This window comes from Psammomys obesus, unplaced genomic scaffold (assembly GCF_907164565.1).
Source record: "Psammomys obesus unplaced genomic scaffold, mPsaObe1.curated_primary_1811, whole genome shotgun sequence".
Taxonomy (NCBI): Eukaryota; Metazoa; Chordata; class Mammalia; order Rodentia; family Muridae; genus Psammomys; species Psammomys obesus.
This window is the reverse complement of record NW_026596162.1, coordinates 13,783,438-13,803,898: the sequence shown is the minus strand read 5'-3', so window position 1 is coordinate 13,803,898 and position 20,461 is coordinate 13,783,438. Positions and strand designations below refer to the sequence as shown.

The following is a 20,461-nucleotide window of genomic DNA, read 5'->3' as shown; positions in this document are numbered from 1 at the left end:
TCTTTGTGAGTTTGAGGCCAGCCTGGTCTACACAGAGAAACCCTGTCTCAAAAAAGCAAGCACATGCTGCTCTTACAGAAGATCTAGGGTTGGTCCCCAGGCACCCACACAGTGGCTCACAACTGCCTGTAACTCCAGTTCCAGGGGATCCAACACCCTTTTATTGGCCTCTATGGGCACCAGGCACACATACTGAGGTGCATATATGTGTTACATGTGGGCAAACACTCATATACTTTAAAAAAAATTTTTTAAAAGGAAGATGTGTGTGATAAAAGATAAACTACATAAACACACCCCGAAAGACTGCTGGAGTTTTTATTTTAATTTCAAACAAAATAGACTTCCAAGCAAAGAAAATTATCAGTTCTAAAAGGTCATGTTTCACTGATTCATTAAAGGATCAGTTTCCAAAAGCACATTAAGAGAGCTAAATATGAGTGCATCTTATAATAGAACTTTTCAAACCTAGCAGGACTAAGCCTGGTGTGGTAGCACAAGCCTACGGTCCCAGCTCTGATAGTCTGAGGTAGGAGAGCACCAGTTCGAAGGTAGTTATATATAATAGTGCAACTTCACCACAAAAGAAAACGAAACAAAAGCCAAAAGACCCAAAAAACAAAAACAAAAAAAACCCTAAGTAAAAATAATAAAATCTTAAAGGAAAACCTAAATGAGAACCAAAAACAGAAGCAAACAAGTCCAGAAGGGTAGTAGAGACCTCCCCACTCCTCTCAGGGAGAGAAAAGCCAGCCACGATAACCAGGTTGACCCTACCGCACATTTGTAGATCATTCTGTGTGGGTGGAATGCCACTCTCCTTTCTTGGACAGGAAGAGCAGTTACCCTGAGTTGTAAAAAAGAAACCTCAGATGAAAAAAGTCAACGTTGTATCAGTTACAGTCTCTGATGTAAAGTAACTAAGAGCTGAGTAACAAGTCATGGTATCTAAAGGTGATTTAAAAAAAAAAAACAGTTGTAAGGAAAGTCAGGACATTTTTGAATGAACACAAGAATATAGCATTAAATTTTGTGAGGTGTGGCTAAAGTTATAAGGAAATTTTATAGCACTTTTATAGCACAACTTTCTACCTTGAGAAGTGAGAACAACAACTATAGAGTAAACTTGTTTATAAACAGCAAAACCAGGAAGATGAGGAGCAGTCAGCAACATTTAAAATAAACAAGTAAGTAAAACAGATAAAACCAGTGAAGCTGAAAACTGGTTCTTTGAAAAAGAGTCAATAAAATTACAAGCCTCTAATAAAACTGACAAAAAAAGATATAAAATATCAATTTCAGGACAAAAGAAACAGCATTATAAAGGACAAATGATGCTGCTGGGGATTTTGAGCAAGCCTACAGATGTAGAGTGAACAGCTTAAGTGAAAAGCACTAATTAATTCTGCAAATTTTGCCAACTGCTAAAACTCACCTACTATGGAAAAGATGAACCACCCCACACCTACTGGAAAGATAGAATCTATAGGTAAAATCTCCCCCAAGGAATTCTCAAACCCAGGCAAACGCCTCCAAAGGTTAACAAGATCTAAAACCAGTTTTATAATATCCCTTCTAAGAAATGCAAAGGGGAATAACCCATGCAGGTCTGTGTCACTCTCATTTCTTTCACAAACTTGAAAAATGATTCCTGTTTTCAGCCAGGGTAGTTTTCTCAACGAGGATGTTGAATAGTGACTCATTCATAGGCTAAAAAGTGTACCTTGACCTTAAGCCTCACATAATATACAAAAATTAATTTATTAATAAATCAAATGTAAAGTGCTTAATTTTTATGTGTGATATTTTTGCTTGCAACTTACTGTTAATTTTATTAAATTTAAATTAAAATGCATAAAGTGGAAAATTGTGTGACTTCTAGAAGAAAGCAGAAGAAATCTCTGTATCTCATTTTTTCTTAGCTCAGTGCTGGCCTACCACACAAACAGCCTTGGGTTCAACCCCCAGGACTACATGCACCAAGCAGGTGGTGATGCTTCCCTGTAGCCCTCAGCCTGCAGAAACAAGGGAATCAGAAGTTCAAGGCCATCCCTCAGCTACACAGCGAGTTCAAGGCCAGCCTGAGACCCCATCTCAAAAGAAGGGGGGGGGAGACAAATCGGACTGTCAAAATGAAAGCCTTTTACTGTAAATGTGGAAACACACGAGCCAGAGAGAGGATACCAGCCCCAGCTGTGCTCATAATCAGCAGCGTTTCCCCACCCAGGATGCGTGAAGAGCACCTACAGAGGAAAGAGGCAAAGCAGAGTGGTCCACCTGACGAGCGGGCATGTCACAGGAGATGCCAGGCGGCTGTCATTGAGAAGGCAGTCACATTACAAGAAAAGTACGCAAAGGATGTTTACAAAAGACAAGGCCAGGGAGATGACTCAGTGGCTAAATGTGCTTGCTGCCAAGCCTGAGGACCCAAGTTCGATCCTAGACCCTCGGGGTGGCTGGAGGGAAGTGACTTCTGCGAGATTTCCTCTCTGACCTCTTCACTCGTGCCTTGGTATGTGTGCATGCTCGCACACAGATGCAAAAACAAAACAAAGACAGAAAGGGTTGGCAAGAATGTGGACGTACAGTTGGGGAGAACACAAATTAGTACAGATGTTACAGGAAGCAGCATGCAGCTTCCTCAAGTCAAAACTGAACTGTTACGTGAGTTAGCAGGCCCACATCTGGGTGTGTGGAAGTGAACTGAAAGCAAATTCTGGAAGAAGTAGCTGCTCTCCTATGTTTATTGCAACATCATTTGCCATAGCCAAAGACATGGAAACACATGGAAGGTTAACAGAAGACTGAAAAAAGAGAACCTGTGTAAACCTACTGGACTGAGGTTATTTATTGAGCCATTAAAAAGGCGATCCAGCCATTGGCAACGGCATGAATGGTGCCTGGGGGTGTTAAGCTGAATGAAATAATTCATTCACAAAGGCACAAATGCCACACAACTGTACTTGTGGGAGGTGTCTCAATAGTCAGATCAGAGAGCAGAGCGGTGATTGACAGGAGAAGCAGTGGCTGTGCAGCAGGTTTCATTCAGTTTCGCAAGCTAGTACCATGCTGTGTGTTTGAGCACTTAAAGGGAGGAGGAGAGGAGGAGCTCCTGAGCATTCATTCACAGATTGCCACAGGAGGGACACCGTCCCTTACCTCGGAGGTGCCTTACCAGCCTCTCATGAAGCCAGAGCGTCTCTGTGGCCAGCAGCATCTCTCAATGTGCACCTGCTGGACAAGGGCAGCTGCGTACCGCTGCTCACGGTAGAACATTCCAAACCGTGGAAGCAAGTGTGCTGTTTATAGACGTCATGCCAGTAGCCTCAGTACAACAGGAACTTGTCAGTTATTGACCTTTGGGTGGGGTAGGGCTGGAGGCTCTGTGTGGGTCTGGGGAAAGGAGAGGGCCTTCAGATCCCGGTCACCACCCCAGGTTAAGGTTCTCATTGTGAGTGTGTATGGGAAACTATGTAGGCGTGGTGTTTGTGTCATGTCCAGTACATGAGAACATGTGTGTGGAGGCTGCGGGTTGGTGTTGGGGGTTGTGGTTGTGCTGTACTCTGCCGTTTTTCTTTTTTAAGGCCTCATCTTATGAGAAAGAGTCTCTCAGAGAGCCTGGAACTTCCCAGTTTGGCTAGACTGGTTGTCCAGTGAGCTCCAGAGATGTCGGCCCACCCCCAGCATGCCCCTGTGGCTGCCTTTAGGACCCTGGGTGCTCTAGCAGGACATGGTGGACTGCGCCTGCAGCTGATTCCCGGGCTGCTCACTCCCAGGGTTCTTTGCTGATTCTGTGTTCCGAATGCCCCAAACATCGGGCATCCGGTCGATGGAAAGTTCTGGGTTTCTCCTTGCTCTGAAGCATGGAAGAAAAATGTAACTCACTGCTTCCCGCAGCGCTTTCACTTTTTAAACTCACATTCAAGTTTTGCCCAGCGTAGACAGCGTGGACAGATAGGTGGTGGTAAAAAGCGAGGGTGAGGAACACCACAGGAGCAGAGATCCGTGGGTGAGGAGCGTCCCTAGAGGCGGATGGCCCTGGTCAGGAGGGGACCGAGTGGCAGGCAGGATATTGGCCTCTTGGAGGAACAAAGATGAATTCGCAGGAGCCTCACTCAGGTAGTCATCAGTGTAGACAGGGAAGGGCTGGGTGAAGATGATCGGGTAAGTGATTCCACTCATTCCCTTTTTTCTTCTAGAGCCAGCGCCCTTTCCAGACCAGCCGTCCTTGAAGGACAGACCTAGTTTCCCAGCTGCACAGCAGCTTCTGAGCCAGGCAGGCTCCAGCAACCCCCCTGGTGGAGCCTCAACCCCCTTGGCCCCATCTTCCCCTCCTGTGACCACTGTAATCCCGGCAGCACCAGCCACCAGCACCGTGCCAGAGTCGGCAGCAGGGACTGCCAAGCAGGCAGGGGGTCCAGGGACCCACCAGGGACCAGCCAGTGTCCATGAGACCCTCCAGCCACTGGTCGAGACTCACCATGCCCAGCGTGCTGCCCAGCCCCTTAGCACTGGCCAAGGACCTTGCACCCCAGCCCCAGAAGCCTCTCACTGCTCTACAGGTCTGGGGGAGCCCATCTCAACCAGGGAGGTCAGCACTGCAGGGGAGCCCCTGCCTGCTGGAGTGCCAGAGCCCAGCCCTCCCACTGGGGCCACGCAGCCTGTATCGGGTCAGCCGCCACCCCCACCACCCATCACAGTGGGGACTATCAGCCTGGCTGCTCCCCAGCTCCCCAGTCCCCCGCTGGGACCTGCTGCTCCCCCACCACCACCCTCAGCCTTGGAATCAGATGGGGAAGGGCCACCCCCCAGGGTGGGCTTCGTAGACAACACCATCAAGAGCCTGGATGAGAAGCTGCGGACTCTGCTCTACCAGGAGCATGTGCCCACCTCCTCAGCCTCGGCTGGGACCCCCATGGAGGCAAGCGATAGAGACTTCACCCTGGAGCCCCTGCGAGGAGACCCGCCCACAGCCCTGAGTGACAGGACCCCAGGCCTCACCCAGCAGGCCCACCCCTCGGTGAGTGGCTGGAGGTGGGCAGGCATCCCAGTGCTGTGGAGCCACTGGCTGTCTTGGTGCTTCACCCATGGTGTGTGGCACCAAGCCGCTCAGCTCGCTCGTTCGTGTGGAGGCGGCAGGGCAGGCCAGGGTCCTTCCACCTGCAGCCGGTATGCAGATCGGTGATAGAGGGTTTAGTCACCGAGCTCACAGTTCTTCCCTTTTCGCCTCTCTTCTTTTAGTTGGAAAAGTCAGAAACGGCCCCTGCAGGATGGGCCCTGACCCAGCGGGAGCAGGGTGCGTCTTCTCCAATGACAGGTAACACCCCAACGTCAAGTTAGTGCAGGCTATCCTTCAGGCGCCACAGGCCTTCTGGAGCCCAGCGCCTTCACACCCTCGTGCCTTCAGGGATGAGACAGAAGGACCTGCTCTTCCTATCCAAAGGAGGAGTCCTGTCTGGGAACATGAAATCTAGAATTTGGGAGTTGGGTGCCGGGGCCCCGTGAGAAATGTGTCTAGGCCCTCAGCTCCCTGATGACTGGGCAGCTAAAGAGTTAGCGCTCCCAGACCCCGCTGCTTTCCTCTGTGGCCCCGGTAGCTGTGCACCTGGAGGAGAACTCTTGCTTAGGTGGGGTATGTAGAGGTCATAACTTGTTGCAGCTGGTTTCCTTCTTCCATCAGGAGGATTGTGGGAACTAAACTTAGGCCACCAGACTTAGGGCACGTACCTTAACCCACTGAGCTACTGCATCAGCCCCTCCATCCGCCCTTTTTTTGAGATAGTGGTGCAGCCCAGGCTGGCCTTGAACTTTCACTGATCCCTGCCTCCACTTCCCGTTGCTGAGTTACTGACATGATTCTTGGTTTGTTATGCAACATCTGAGTCTCCACCCTAGGGGTCTGCTCTACTTTCTAAGGGGCCGGGTTCCCTCGCTGGATTCCGTAGGGACCCAGCTGGACCTGGAACAGTGACCTCAGTGTTGTCGGTGCAGATGACCCCTGAGGTCTGAGCTGCCTTTGCAGTGAGAGGTGCAGTCCAGACACAGCTGCTGGACCCAAGGGGCAGCTGTGTTGGTTTCTGGACCCGCGCTCTGAGACATTGGTGGCAGGGCAGCTCTGCTGTCGCCCTAACCCAGAGCCAGCCTCAAGCCGAGGTCAGCATCCCAGGTGCTGATAGAGGACATAGTAAGATCTGTGTGTCCTATAAGGAGTGCTACCTGCGTTCACAAATCCACATGCCTCCCAGAGCTCCCAGGTCATGGTAGGCAGCAGAGGGCTTGTTCCGGAAGGCTGACTCATGGTTCCGGTCCAAACTGCTCATCTTAAGAACAGGCGCAGAAATAGAAGGAATGCAGTTGGTAGTGGGGCCCTGTCACTGGAGGTGTGCAAAGATGAGGAAGGGGATCAAGTTGTCTACAAGTTGGGGACATGCGACAGGGACTGGATTTGGGTCTCCCCAGGAACGAGAGGCTCCTATATAGAGTATACAAGGCACACTTGTGTGAGTCCATGTGTTAGCCTGTGGCCTGTCTTGGTGTGTGGTATGGCTCCCCAGCCCCCTGGAGGCTTCACTGGCGTCTGTGCTCTCCTCTCTCTTCCCTGTCCCTGGCAGCATGTGGCCCGACTCCAGCCCTAGCCTGCCTGTAACTTTCCCCTACCGTGAAAGGGTCTCTGCCCACACACACTTCACCTAGCAGGGCTTTTTTGCCACAGCTCTTCCTAGCATCCCAAGGAAGCATGCCAGAAACATGCTATCCCTCTCTGAAAACAGAGGACTAGGGGAATGGCATGTGCACACGTACATGCCTGTGCAAGTTGGGGGGGTGCGGCACCCCTTACCCCTCTAAGCAGGGCTGGGATCCGCTCAACAACATCCTGTGAGCTCTTCCTCAAGCCAGAGGCATCAGGGGAAACGGTTTCGGCACCAGAGGACCGAGTGCCCAAGGCAAGGGTGCTCCACTGGATACCGATTCCCTTCCCCAGGCTTGTGGCCGTCTCCCAGGATGTGATGTCCCCAAGATGCCACAGATAGGGCACCGCAGTGCATTGTCAGTGTTCTGAGCCCCTGGACTGCCCGCCCTCCCTGGCCAGCGGCCACACCCCCACTGTGTGGGCCTCCGGGCCGTGAGCCATCCCTTACTGTTCTCTTTCCCCAGCTTCAGTAATGCTGTCATGTTCCTACAGCAGAGTCATCTTCCAGCAACACACTGGGCTGTGACAGTGATACGGGGCAGGTGGCCTTGGACTCCCCCACGGCACCCAGTGTCCCCCAGGTAAAGGTGACTCAGCACACGCTCAGCCAGAAGCGGGCAGGGGTTTCCAACTTCAGCTGGTCTTCACAGACTCTTCATTTCCATCCTTTCCTCAGGATGCCCCTGTTTCTTCTGCCCTTACGCACATGGATCCCAAAGATCAGAGCACTAGTGTTCCCAGAGAAGCCTTGGCAGCCCCCATGCAGAGCTGCCCAGGGACCTTCACAGAGGGCAGCCCAGCCCAGATGCGCGGCGCTCGGGTCTCCGGGTCCCCTCACAAGCGGCCAGGGCAGCAGGACAGCAGTTCTCCAGCCAAAACTGTGGGCCGCTTCTCGGTGGTCAGCACACAGGACGAGTGGACTCTGGCGTCGCCTCACAGCCTGCGGTACTCTGCCCCACCCGATGTCTACCTGGACGAGATCCCCTCCAGCCCTGATGTGAAGCTGGCCGTGCGGAGGGTGCAGACCGCCTCCTCCATTGAGGTTGGCGTTGAGGAGCCTGCCTCCAGTGACTCTGGGGATGAATGCCCGAGAAGGAGGCCCCAGGTACAGAAGCAGGCCTCCCTGCCAGGCAGCGGCAGTGCGGCAAGTGACTTTGTGAAGAAGGCCGCTGCCTTCCTGCACAGGTCTTCAAGGGCTGGCTCGCTGGGCCCTGAGACACCCAGCAGGGCGGGTGTGAAGGTGCCTACCATCAGCATCACCTCCTTCCACTCCCAGTCCTCCTACATCAGCAGTGACAATGACTCGGAATTTGAGGACGCAGACATAAAGAAGGAACTACGCAGTCTTCGGGAAAAGTATGTTTTTGGGGGGTGGGTGGAGGAAGGGTGTGGCTCACCACCTGGCAGAGTGTATGTGGAGGGAACGCACCTGGGCAGCTTGAGGGGCAAAGCGAGCTTGAGCTGTATGTAGTGGTGAGCTCACCATCATTATCTGAGGTCAAGGTTCATGAAGCCAGAGTAGCACAGGGAGGGGATGGTGGCCAGCATGGTTGGGGAGGGCTCATCTAGCCAGCGTGGACCAGGTCAGTTCTGTTGGATGGAATTTAGGTCCTAGCCGTGAGGTGTCCATTGGTGGACGCTAGTCAGAGCAGTGGGACAGTGAGGCGGCCATTTTACTCTGCCCTCCAAGCTGAGGAAAGAGGCCCCATCTAGGATGTCTTTGCACTGGCCATGCTAGAGGCCAGGAGATCTGCACCTTTGACAGGCTCTCCTTCCTCACCTCCCTTCTCCTCAGTTGATCTGTCTCTGTTCCTCGCTGTCTCAGAATCTGTCTCTGACCTGTCACTGTTTCTCTCAGCTTTCCTCTCGCCCAGAAAGTATGGTCAAGGAGGGTGGAGCTTGACAGTGGAGCTCCTGGGGTGTGGTCTGTGAGACCCCACTAGTGGCTGAAGAGCAGAGACTGAATGGGCTCAGTAAGTACAGGTGCCCTGAGAGAGGAGAAGACATTGAGACTACAAAGTATCTGCAAGGTTATGGGGAGGGCAGGGCATGAAGACAGCCGGTCTTCGAGCTCTTGGCAAGGAAGTCCCAAGTGACTATACTGGAACTTTCTGTTGAGGTGAGAAAAAGGAGGACTGGGCATAGCCTGAGACCTCAGAACAGATCTGAGCTCTGAACTCTGAAGAAGGGGTCTTGTCCACTGACTCCAATAGCCCCACAGGCAGCCAGCCTTCCTCTGCAGATACTGCTGTCTGTCCCTGAATTTGCAGGGAGAAGATCACTCCTGCTTGCTCTTCACTGACTGGTGTGTGTGTGTGTGTGTGTGTGTGTGTGTGTGTGTGTGTGTGTGAATATCCCTGTGCGTGTGCAATAATGCCTGTCGGTGTGTATGTGTGCATGTGCACCTTTGAGGTCACGAGCAGGAGTCTGGTCACTTCCCACCTTAGCTTTTAGACAGTATCTCACTGAACCTTGGGTTCGCAGATGTGTCTAGGCTACCTGGCCAGGAAGCCAGAGGAATCCTCCTGACTCTTCCTTCCCAGAGCTGGGATTACAGGTGTGCTGGGGACCCAAACAGAAGTCCTTGTGCTTGCGTGGCAGACATTTGGCTGATTAGCGCTTTGATTTTGTTTTGTTTTTGTTTTTGAGCTAAAGAAAATCTTAAAAAAAAAAAAAATTTAGAGAGCTAGGCTTAACACCTCTCCTGTAATTCCAGTACTTTGGAAGCAGAGCTAAGAGGACTGCTGAAAGTTCAGGCTAGCCTAGGCTACATATTGAGCCCCGGGCCAGCCAGGGGTACATAGAGAAACCCTGTCTTAAAACAAAAGATTTGCCACCATTGAAGATACAGGAGGAGGGTTAGAATGTATCTTCTCATTTTCAACCATGAAAAACACCTGTTTTTTCCAACATATGAGATGGAAGAAATAGGCTGGACCCCATGTTGGGGTGGTACCAGGCCTCCCAAGTGCAGTGAGTTCAGCTCCTCCTACTACAGAAGAATGGCAAAGGAGGTTGCAAGTGAGATGCGCAGGGCCCAGCAGGGGACCACTGCCTCCTTCCACTGCACTGTAACCATGACAATAGCCCTCTGCAGCACATCTGGTGGAAATATGCACAGTCACAACCTACATGCTGACCCCTTCTCTAAGTTATCTTCCTGCTTCCTCATTTGGCTCTCCTGGGGGGAAATAATACACCTTGCTCTAATGAACAGAGGTAGGCCAGCTCTGCACAGTGCCACCGCACTGGGAGGTAGAGTCAAGAGAATCATAAATCCAAGCTCATGTTTGGCTACAGAGCAAATTTGAGGCCAGCCAGCGTTGGGTGCATGAGACCCCATCTGAGAAAGAGAGAGAGAGATAGGGAGGCAGTCTTGGTTTCCGACAGCTACTGATTTTTCCCCTCTCTGCGTTGATGCATAGGCTTTAATTGCAGACAGAAATGTGGATGTGGAATAGCCCATGCTTCCGTGGCTGTTGAGACAATTTAGTGGCCATGAACTGGATGTCTGAAAACTTGCCCTGTGTCGTTGAGCATTATCTCTTTCACCTTGTCCCCACCTGGCTTAGACAGTGCCATTGAAAGCCTGCTGACAAGGCAGGCAGCCTCCCTTGTGCCCATGAAGCCTAGGCTCTCCTCACAGGGGAAGCCCACCTGCCCTGCCTCCTCTCTTCTGCTCCAGGCACCTGAAGGAGATCTCTGAGCTACAGAGCCAGCAGAAGCAGGAGATTGAAGCCCTGTACAGACGCTTGGGCAAGCCACTCCCTCCCAATGTGGGGTTCTTCCACACGGCACCCCCTATGGGCCGAAGGAGAAAAACCAGCAAGAGCAAATTGAAGGCGGGCAAGCTGCTGAACCCCCTGGTGCAGCAGCTCAAGGTCGTGGCCTCCAGCACAGGTCTGCTGCTTCGAGGGGAGGGTTGTACCTGGGCTCAGGAGGGAGGGTGCTGGGGGACCCCAAGTTAGCCTGAGAGGCTGTTTCTGGGCTGGTGCAATATCTCCAGACCTGGTAGAGTTTTCTTTTTTCCTGGATCTCCTTTTACTGGAGCTGGGAGTCTGCAAGGCCAGGGAAGTCCCAGGCCCCCACACTAGGACGGGCCTATGTGAGGATAGGGGCTGCACAGAGCCAGGCTTTGGCCCCATGTGGAAGAAGGGACCCACTCCTGGGCCACATTGCACATAGGAAGCCCAAGAACACTTCATCCCCACTCCTGCATGCAGGCTACGGCATGGGATGGAAGTGACCACTTCCTTGGGCCCTATCACTCAGGCACACATTGGCCCCTGTTCGTTGAGTGTTAGGTGGCTGCCTTTGTGGGCAGGGAATGGATGGGCGGTTCTCCAGGCCTTGTAGTCATGGTACCCAGTCCCTGGTGCTGCAGAGGCTGGGGACCAGGCAGCACCCTTTGCGTGCTGGGGTTTCCTTCGAGGCCCCTAGAGCTGTGCTGCAGGGTGCACTTTGAGGGGGGAGGATCCATGAACCCCAATCTCCAACCTCCCTAATTGTGAGCCGCCTGGAGACTGCACAAGTGATTCAGATCCAGGGCCAAAGCTGAGGGAGGCTCTGCAGTGACACGTGCAAAGGCCACTTGCTTGCACCCAGTAGGTCTGACGACGGTGCTGGGATTTTCATCGACTGGCCCCAGCACGTCAGACCGGGAGCTTGTCAGTATGCCGGTTTTCTGCAGGACACTCAACTTCCCCAAGGTCACCCAGCAGAGAGCAGGAAGCCAGCCCAGCCACACCCTTCCCTGCCCAGTGGCGCCTCATGGTGCCTGTCGCCTCTTCTCCCCCCCTCGCCCAGGTCATTTGTCTGACTCCAGCAGAGGCCCTCCTACTAAGGACCCTGCCCACGCCAGCACGCCCCCGGGCACCAAGGCAGTTCAGACCCAGCAGCCCTGCTCCGTCCGGGCCTCCCTGTCCACAGACATCTGCTCCGGTTTAGCCAATGATGGAGGCGGAGCTCATGGCCAAGGTGATTTCCAGCTTGCCTGTCTCCAAGCATGTGCCAGCCACTTAGGGCCTCAGTGGTGTCCCAGGAGCACGCCTGTGTGTGTAGAGGGGGCCAGAGGTACAGCTAAGGCTGCTAGGCAGCTTTATAAAAACAAAAAAGGAAAAAAAAAGTAGAGGTGTAGCCTTTGGATACATGAATGGAATTGTCCGGCCATGTAAGCGGCTCAGAGGCAGGCGACAGGTTCACTAAAGTGGACTTCAGGAAGTGGCCATGACCAGGAGGGATCAGCCCGATGACTGGGGAGGGGACAGGGCCTGGCATCTTGCTGTGTTCTGCGATGCCCGTTCCTAGGCCCTGGCTACTCTGCCCTGCCCGCTTCCCACAGCAGAGCCAGACGGTGCTAAACACCGGGTCCTTCCAAAGTCCACGGGACGGCTAGGGGACAAGGGCTCAGCTCTCAGGCTGGGAGGACTGCTCATCACTGCCATGGACGGCAGCAGCTGCTCGATAAGGCGCTTTCCTGTCCTCACCATCTCTGTCCAGAGAAATCATGGTGACTGATAAAGGTGCCCCGCCTCCCCCACCCCTCCTCCTCCGGGCCGCTTCTCTTCCGTTCCTACCGTTGCCTCCTCCCGTTCTGTGGTCAGCGGCTTTGGTGCTTGGGCTGGGCTAGATGGAGCCGTGGCTGTTAAGATACGAGGCTGGTGTGGCTGTTGGTGTGGAGGAGGAATCGAAGCAACCTGTACTTGATAAGTGTCTCTCTGTTTTCTTCCCTTTATATTCATTTGCAGGCTGGACGGTTTACCACCCAACGTCTGAGAGAGGGGCCTATAAGTCTAGTAGCAAGCCTCGTGCTCGATTCCTCAGTGGGCCCGTATCTGTGTCCATCTGTCTGTATTTGTTCTTTTGTATTCTCCCACCTCCTGGCCCTCGGTTCCCCCCTCCCCACCCCGTCTTCATCACCTCTCATACATCCCATAGGGTGCCACTCTAACCCCATGAAGTCACCTCATGTAGAAGGTGGACCCCCACAAGCCTTTCCTGTCGCACACAGTGTCCGTAGTCACTCGGCTCCAGACAGCCGTGGGCATGCTCTTGGCTGCATCTAGGCACCAAAATCATGCGCAGCGGCACACCTCCCTCCGCCACGGCTCCTCCCCCACACATGCCAAGGCATTCTGCACCCTTCCCATCACCTCATTTATTTATTTTTCTTATGTTGGATGTAGTTTTCTGTTGCAATTGTGGCCAGTATAAACACGTCTGCTGTCTCCCAGTTCCAATGACAACAAAAAGACAACCCCAGCCTTCTCCAGATACCCAGTGTGTCACACACGTACCCCTGAACTCCCACAACATGCACGCAGCAGACTTCTACAGGCCTAGTGTCCCCGGAGGGTGTGACTTCTGTGTAGGCCAATGCCTAGCACCCGGCCCCGCCTCCACCCTCTTTCCCTTCCCTGCATGTGGAGATGCTAAGAACGCTTCAGGGATGTTGGGGTGGGGTTGTAGGTGAGTGGCGCAGAGCTTGCCCAGCATGTGGAAGAAAGGCCCCGGGCCGTCCCCCTGTACTGCAGAACAAAGAACCTGTTCCCGCTAGGCCACCACGCAGGAAGGGCCAGCCCCCCTGCCATGTCTGCCCGCCCTCCAGCTCAAAAACGTGAATAGGCCCTGCCCCACTCCACAGAGCTCTTGCATTGGAGCTGCCCGGGACCCTGTTCTCTCCCGCCCAGCTGGAGCACTCTAGAAGTCTTCAGATACCCATGTGGCATCAGGGATGAAGCCAATGAGGCCGCTCCTCTGACTTCCGCCAGACTCAAACCCAGTGCCAGTCTCCCTCATACACCCCGGGGCTTGCTTCGGGTGCCCAGGAGTGCTTGCCTGCTGGGACAGACTCACCCTGGAGTGATTTGTTTTTAACCCTCACGCCAATCAATCCGAAGCTCTGGAGCTTTTTAGGTTTTTGGTTTTTTTAATAGAAAAAAAAATAGAGCTTTTTTTGACAATTGGATTGGAGATGCTGGTTTGGGGGACATGACTTTTTGCTTGTACAACAAAGATACATTGTGCTTGTGGGGACCCAGAGACCATGTCTGTAATAGGTGACCATTGCCATTCCCTGCTCCTTGCATCAGAGACCCATAGTGGGTCATTCTTCTCTAGGTGGACGGTCAAGGGCACATGGCTATGTGGCAGTGCCAGGGGCTTCTTGGCATCTTCTTCTCTGTTCAGTAGTCTGCCTACTTGTGGCACGGTGACATCTGGCTTGCAGTGTGTGTCTCTCTAGCTTCTGGTCAGTTGTTGACTTGTTGAGGATGAGAAGGGCTGGGCGGGCATCCTCTGTGTGTCCCTCACGTACTGGCAGCAGGCAGAGTCTGTTCCCATCCGCCAGCCTTCTTCTGGCCCCTGAGGTCTCTCCTACTGTACCTGGGGGCACACAACTCACAGGAGGAAGGTCACCAGGTATGACAGCACCCGGAACTCTGGGTTCGTCCTGACCCCAGGGCAGAGTGCATGGCAGTTTGTCACAGTGACCACAGGAATATCTGAGCCAGCCTGGCCAGGTGGTTTCAGGTGTGGCACTACCTGTATGTGGTTTGCTGGTCTTCAAAGCCTGGCCTACCAAAGCAGGCTGGGCTGGTTCCGCACTCTATGACTCCTACATGTTCTCAGGTGCTGCCAGGCAGAGCCCAGGTGAGTCCCTAGCCTGGCATCTCTCACTGTGATACATAAGAGAGTCTTATGGCAGCCCACAGGCCCTTTTATCCTGCCTGCTGCTGGCCTCTGAGCTTTAGGGATCCAGACCTCTCACTAAGGTGTCCGTTTGTCTGTGTATGTGATGGTTTCTGGGTAAACTGCAGAGTGTCCTCAAGTGGAGACATAAGGCCCTTGAGAACCAGCACAGACTGTGGGGTGTGGAGACCTGCACTTCATGAGCTGTAAGAGGACAAATGGTGGAAGGACAGAGCCTGGCCAAGAGGCTGAGAGAAGGATTGGGGGGGGCAGTGTGTACATACCTCTGTGAAGCTGCGTGATCAGGGGTGACCTCGATGTTGAGTATTAGTTTGTGCCTTTGGTGTGTGACACCCCCACTTCCTAGAGGCAGGAGGCTCTAGGAAAACAAAATATTCTTTAAACGTTGAGTACAGAAAGATCTGGGCTTCCATGCAGCCCAGAGAAGGAAAAAAAAGTGCCTGAAGGACAGAGCTCAGGCCACTGGGTAGGCTGGAGAGCCATCTCTGGTAGAGTCAGGCAGAGAGGGCTCTGAGGGCTCCAGAGGCAGAGCCGAATGTGAGACAAGGGGCAGTTGGGGATGGGGCATGGGTAGAAAGACCTCGTCTTAGTGTTCTATTGCTGTGGAGAGACAGCATGAAGTCTCATAAAATAAAGCCACTCTCATAAATAAAGCGTTTAATCGGGGATTGCTTATAGTTTCAGAGTTGCAGAGTAATCAGAATGGCAGGGAGCATAGAAGCACACAGGCAGACGTGGTACTGAAGAAGTAGCTGAGAGTTCTATATCCTGGCCCACAGGCAGCAGGAAGAGAGAGACACTGGGTCTGACTTGGGCTTTTGAAACCCCAAAGCCCATCTCCAGTGACACATCCTCTAACAAAGGCACACCTCCCAATCCTTCTCAAATAGTGCCACTCCCTGATGACTGAGCATTCAAATATATGAGCCTACAGGGGCCATTCTTATTCAAACCAACACTGGCCCCCAGGGAGTATGCACCCTATGTCAGTAACCTTCTCCTAGCCTGGTCAGGGTCCCAGCACAGACTCAATGACTCAGTTGCATGTCCTTCTCTGTGGTAAACCCTTCTCTGTGGTAAACAATGACACTCCATTCACCATGCTTAATCTAAAGATCAATATCCATGGAACTGAGGGGCAGAGGTGTGAGCCAGAACCCAAGGCCCCTTTTGGGCTTCCATTGGTGAGAAATCATGGATACAGCCTACGGAAGCACTTCTTTGACCCATGTTCAGGCAGGCATGGGCACATCTTGCTTCTTCCTGTGCCATAAGAAACATGAGGTCTCGTGGTGTGTTGTCACTTCATCCTGTCCTCTTTTGCCTCTGGTCTGCTGCAGTGACTCTCTTAAGCCCCTGCCAGCCCTCTTCCATGTTGGATTGTTCTTATCTCTCTCTCACTGGTGATTAGAGAGAGTCCAGTGAGGCCCTGACACAGGGCACACGGGAGACCCCATCCACGCTGTGTAGCCTAGGCTTACCACTGAGGGCTGTGAACGCAGACATGTTAGCTCCAGGCTCTCTATGACCCAGGGCTGTGCAGCTCAAGGCCAACTAAAGCAGTCTGCACTGAACGGAGGCGTCACGTTTCTGAGCGGATGCTTCATGGGTAGTGTTAGTTATTTTCTCCGCTTGAGAATAAGATTGTCTTTCATAGAAACAGCTCTGGGGGTTGTTTAGCCTCTGATATCAGGATGGGATGAAGGTGGAGGGCTAGCTGTAGTTATGACTGGCCTTTGGGAGGCTGGGATGGGGCTGGGCCACTTGAGCTAGCTATAGGGGGACACAGGGAAGGAGAAACCTGGTACTCGAAGGGCCGAGTTTGAGGAGGCTGTTCCTGTGACTCTCAGTATTTGAATACTGAGATTTAGGGAACAGACGTGAGGATTTGCTCCAGGCTGGAGCCACTCTAAGTACCTGCCCTAGTCTCTCACCCTGAGCTTTATACATCTGCCATGCTTGAGAAGCCCTTGTCGCCAGCTGAGGTCCTGAGAGCTGTGGAAAAGATGCTCTGTCAACACAGCAGTGGTTTATGGTTTGACCCATCACACGATGCAGAGACGTCACTATAAGGACAGGTGGGGTGTCCAGGGAGACCAGGATGGGACTGATTGAAACCATCCTGCCACTGGCTGCCTTTATCTACTCACCTAGTGCCGTCCTGAGGAACAGGAGCCTGCCAGTGCCTGTCCTAGCAGGAGAGGTGGGGGCCAAGCTTGTTCATCAGGAGCCCCAGGCAGAGATGCTGTTCCTGGTCTATTGGGAGCCATGTAGGAATATGCAGGGCTGTCAGCATGGTACCGGGTGCTCCCCCAAGCCTCTTTCAGAGAGCGGTGGCCTTAGTGTTGACACAGAACGGCAAACACCAGCCGATTTGTCCAGAGGCTAGTGCTGTGTACTCTGGCCATCTGAGGCCAGTCCAGGAGGGATATGGAGGATGGGAGCTGACAGCCACGGTCACCTGAGTCTGGAATTTAGGAAGACCAGCCACAGCCAGTCCATCTGGTATTCTACCCAGTATGACATTAGCCAGGACTGAGTCCCGAATCCACAGCCCCTTTTCCTCCAAAAATAGTGAAAAGATTCCCTCTCCAGAACACACAGTCTTCCAGACCCCTCCTGCTCGTCTCCTTCTTCCCATTTGAAAATTGAGTTACTCAACAAAACACCTCACCTTGCCCCACTACAGCCTTAGAAACCATACAGAATAAACTAAAACTAAAAAGCCCATTGCAACTATGCTTTGGGTCCAATACAGGCAATGTGGGCTGAGCTCTGGCCAAGGGGTGGCCAGCATTTATCCGTTATCCCTCGGGGCAAGAGTACCAGGTGTTCTAGAAAAGTTGTAAGTGTTCAGATTTCCCAGTCCTCTAGCTGGCTGCCTCATGAGCCAGTGCCGTATGTGCGAGCACCCCCTTCCTGAGGGTTTGCTTAGGAAAGGCGGGTCTACAGGCTGGAGTACAGACCTGCTGTGCTAGTGTAGCTTTCCCATGTGACCTTGGGGAAGTCTGAGCGCTTCCTGGACAGTTATAGCTCCTAGAGTGGACGTAGGTTAGGACAGAATGGCAGCACCTGCTGTAGCCCAGGCTGGCCCTGGGTTCTTGGGTTACTCCACTCCTCTAGACTCTGCCAGATGTCACATTTTGTGTTTCCAGCTGACCCGACAGACTCAGGGCAGTGGGGATAAAGCTGCTTAGTGGTAGTTCAATAAGGGTGTTTCCCATGCCCCTGGGAAAGGTGAACCAGTAGGAAAGAGGCACAGTGTTGCTCCAAATCCATACCAACCCCAAGACAGACATTCCTGCTAGGTGTCCTTGTCTGACCTGGTCCAAGGCAGCCATCTGGGATCCAGAATTGGCCTCAGACCTACAAAACAATGTATCTTTTTGCACTTGGAAAACCTCTGGTGGCCTTGGTGGCCAGCCCAGGCTGAGCCTGGCTCCATTCAGGGACCCCATGGCTGACTTTCAGTGGGTTCCCCTGCCCCAACCAGTGGGGCTCTCGAAGGCCTGGTGTTTGAAACCCAAGCAGTGTGCTTTGCAATTTTTTTTATTTTGTTTTTCTGTGGTTTTTTTTTTTTTTTTTTCTTTCTCTTTTTCTGGAATATGCTTTTAGAGACAAAACACTTCTCCCCGAGGCTTGGGGCTTTGCCCTGGTACCTCTACCTCCTCAGCGAAGCCCATGAGAGCCTGCACATGAACTCTGGGGACGCCACCTCGTTCTCCCAGGCCAGGCTGGCCTCCCTCTCTGACTGCTGCCTGTGTCTGTCCCTCCCTGCACACTCATGACTCTTGCTTACGTGTGGTAGCGTGATCGGTGTGTGCTGTTCTGCCTAACCCTGTGGTCTTGTGTCCTTTGTTCTCCCCTTACAGGGTCAGCCCTGAAGCGTCTCTGCCTAGGCAAAGAACACAGCAGTAGTAATTATCTGGGTTTTTTTCTACCCCCCTTTAACCCCTCTCATTGCATGGGCTTTGTCGTGGCTAGCGCGCATCAGGGCCTCCCACGGAAGTGTGGCCTGCTCTGCCCGTGACCTGCAGGGCCCTGCTTTGCTTCTGCTCCCTCCCAGCTCTTCTTTGTGTCTTCATGGCTCCCACAGTTTGTGTCATCTTGCCAGTCGCCTCTTAATAGGCCGGTCCTTTTCCACACTGTCCACACATTGCCATTTATTAATTTGGTCCTTTTCTAAAAGCTTAGGCATCAGTGTTTCTTTGAAGTACTTCCCCAAGGACAGATACTAAGGCTGAATGGGTGTTAGTCAACCTGGTCCACCCACCCCCACCCCCACCCACCCACTCACACACCTTTGTTCTTCATTGTCTTTTTATTTTTAATCCCCCCCTCCTTTTTTTGGTCTGGCTGAAAACCTCCTGTAGCAATAGCTGTGTGTTAAGTGTCACCACTAATGTGTAACCCTTTGTCTACGCTTTCCCATCACTGGCCACTAAAGTTCACTACATTTTGGAACAGCTTGTTTGAAGAGATGGTCATTAGCTGTTTGTTTTTTGTGGTTTTTTTTTTTGTTGTTTTTTTTTCGGAGGGGTGTACGTATAAACATTTTAAAATTGGCTTATTCAAAAATCTCTAGGTGGGATTAAGTGCATAGGGAGGGGAGGAGACAATTCAACAAGGCCTGTGTTGGCCATAAAAATGATGCCTCAGTAAAGCAGCCAATGCTTCCTAGTCTGCAGAGTGGCCCCCGGCCCCCTGCCTCCCAGCACCACCTAGTTATGACGTGGAGGGTGTGGTACCTACCCAAAAAGTTTCCACCTTTCCAAATGCTCTCACAAGAAAGGGCACCGTTCCTTGTCTTGAGTTCCAAAATACCAAGCAACTAAAACGCACAAGAAAACAATAAACAGTCTGTCCAGGGGGTGCTGGAAGGCTGGTGGTGGCGCTCACATATTGAGCATTCTGCCAAGAAGGCTAGGGAGTGCCCAGAACTGGCATCCCTGTCCCTGGGATGCCAGTGCCCGTGTGCGTCTGGCTGGGCTATGAACCACCCATGCTTTCACATGTGAGTCCAGTGGGCCGTGCAGTGTGTGGGGGCCTATGGTGGACTCTTCATGGAGACTGCCAGCTGCTTGGGTCCTTTCCCCTGGGCTTGGCCTAAGAGACAAGCACTGGCTGCCTGGCACAGCCCAGTCATCCATAGCCTGCACAGTGCCTCATGGTGTCTAGCACCGGGCAGCAAAGCCCTCTGATGCAGACCGCCTCTTGAAGCAAGGTGTTGCTTGGCCAGAGTGAGGCCATTGATTGTCCCAGCCATCATGTGAGAATGACTGCGGCGAGCCTGTCAGTGTGCTCAGTGAGTGTGTGGTGTCACCAATCCTGGCCTATGTGACTCCCCCAGGGTCTTCCACCAGCAGCCTGGCCCCAGGCCCTGAGCCAGGTCCCCAGCCCACCCTGCACGTCCAGGCGCAGGTGAACAACAGCAACAACAAGAAAGGCACCTTCACGGATGATCTGCACAAGCTGGTGGACGAGTGGACGGCGAAGACCGTGGGGACGGCACAGCTGAAGCCCACGCTCAACCAGCTGAAGCAGACACAGAAGCTGCAGGACATGGAGGCCTCTGGCGAGGCACGGGCTGTGAGTGAGCATGATGGCTCTGCGGGGAGGGAGGTGGTAGCATGGCGGGTGTGGCTGGGAGCCGTTGCCAGATTCCTGTGTGCAGGATGGCCATCCAGCTAAGCACTTGGCTTTCCTGATCAGGGTCCATCTTCTCTGAAAGACTTAGGCCTTTGCCCCTGTGACGATTAGAAGGTGAGAGTGAGTTCCTGTGGTCCTTGTGACCAGCAGGAGGCATGTTGAGTCTGTGAATCTAGAACTCAGGTACAGCAGAATCCCTGAGCTAGGGAGCCCAGAATCTGTCCACACCCTCGCTGTTCACTTTATGTTCATCTGCCCCAGGCTGTAGAAGGGGCAGGTGTATTCCTCCCTCCCAAATAACAGCTACATCCAAGGATTGCCAGCATGGGGCAGAGTAGCCCACCTGCTCAGGTCTTGACACATGCTAAGATGTTGGCAGAGCTGGCTGTTGTGTCCCTACTTTTATGGCTT

The 20,461-nt window shown here is 52.9% G+C and overlaps 1 protein-coding gene across 11 annotated transcripts in view; it reads left to right on the top strand.

The window, feature by feature from the left end:
* Wnk2 (WNK lysine deficient protein kinase 2) overlaps positions 1-20,461 on the top strand; it is a 107,863-nt gene that overhangs the window by 81,757 nt on the left and 5,645 nt on the right. For 3 of the 11 annotated variants that reach the window (XM_055595076.1, XM_055595072.1, XM_055595071.1), the window contains exons 20-28: positions 4,200-5,020; positions 5,242-5,317; positions 7,184-7,272; positions 7,368-8,047; positions 10,377-10,591; positions 11,498-11,668; positions 12,439-12,537; positions 18,274-18,318; positions 19,752-19,990. In XM_055595076.1, the coding sequence (XP_055451051.1) occupies positions 4,200-5,020; positions 5,242-5,317; positions 7,184-7,272; positions 7,368-8,047; positions 10,377-10,591; positions 11,498-11,668; positions 12,439-12,537; positions 18,274-18,318; positions 19,752-19,990 (2,435 nt within the window). The remainder of the gene's footprint in view (positions 1-4,199; positions 5,021-5,241; positions 5,318-7,183; positions 7,273-7,367; positions 8,048-10,376; positions 10,592-11,497; positions 11,669-12,438; positions 12,538-18,273; positions 18,319-19,751; positions 19,991-20,461) is intronic. The other 8 variants (XM_055595081.1, XM_055595079.1, XM_055595078.1 and 5 more) reach the window with 6 other exon arrangements.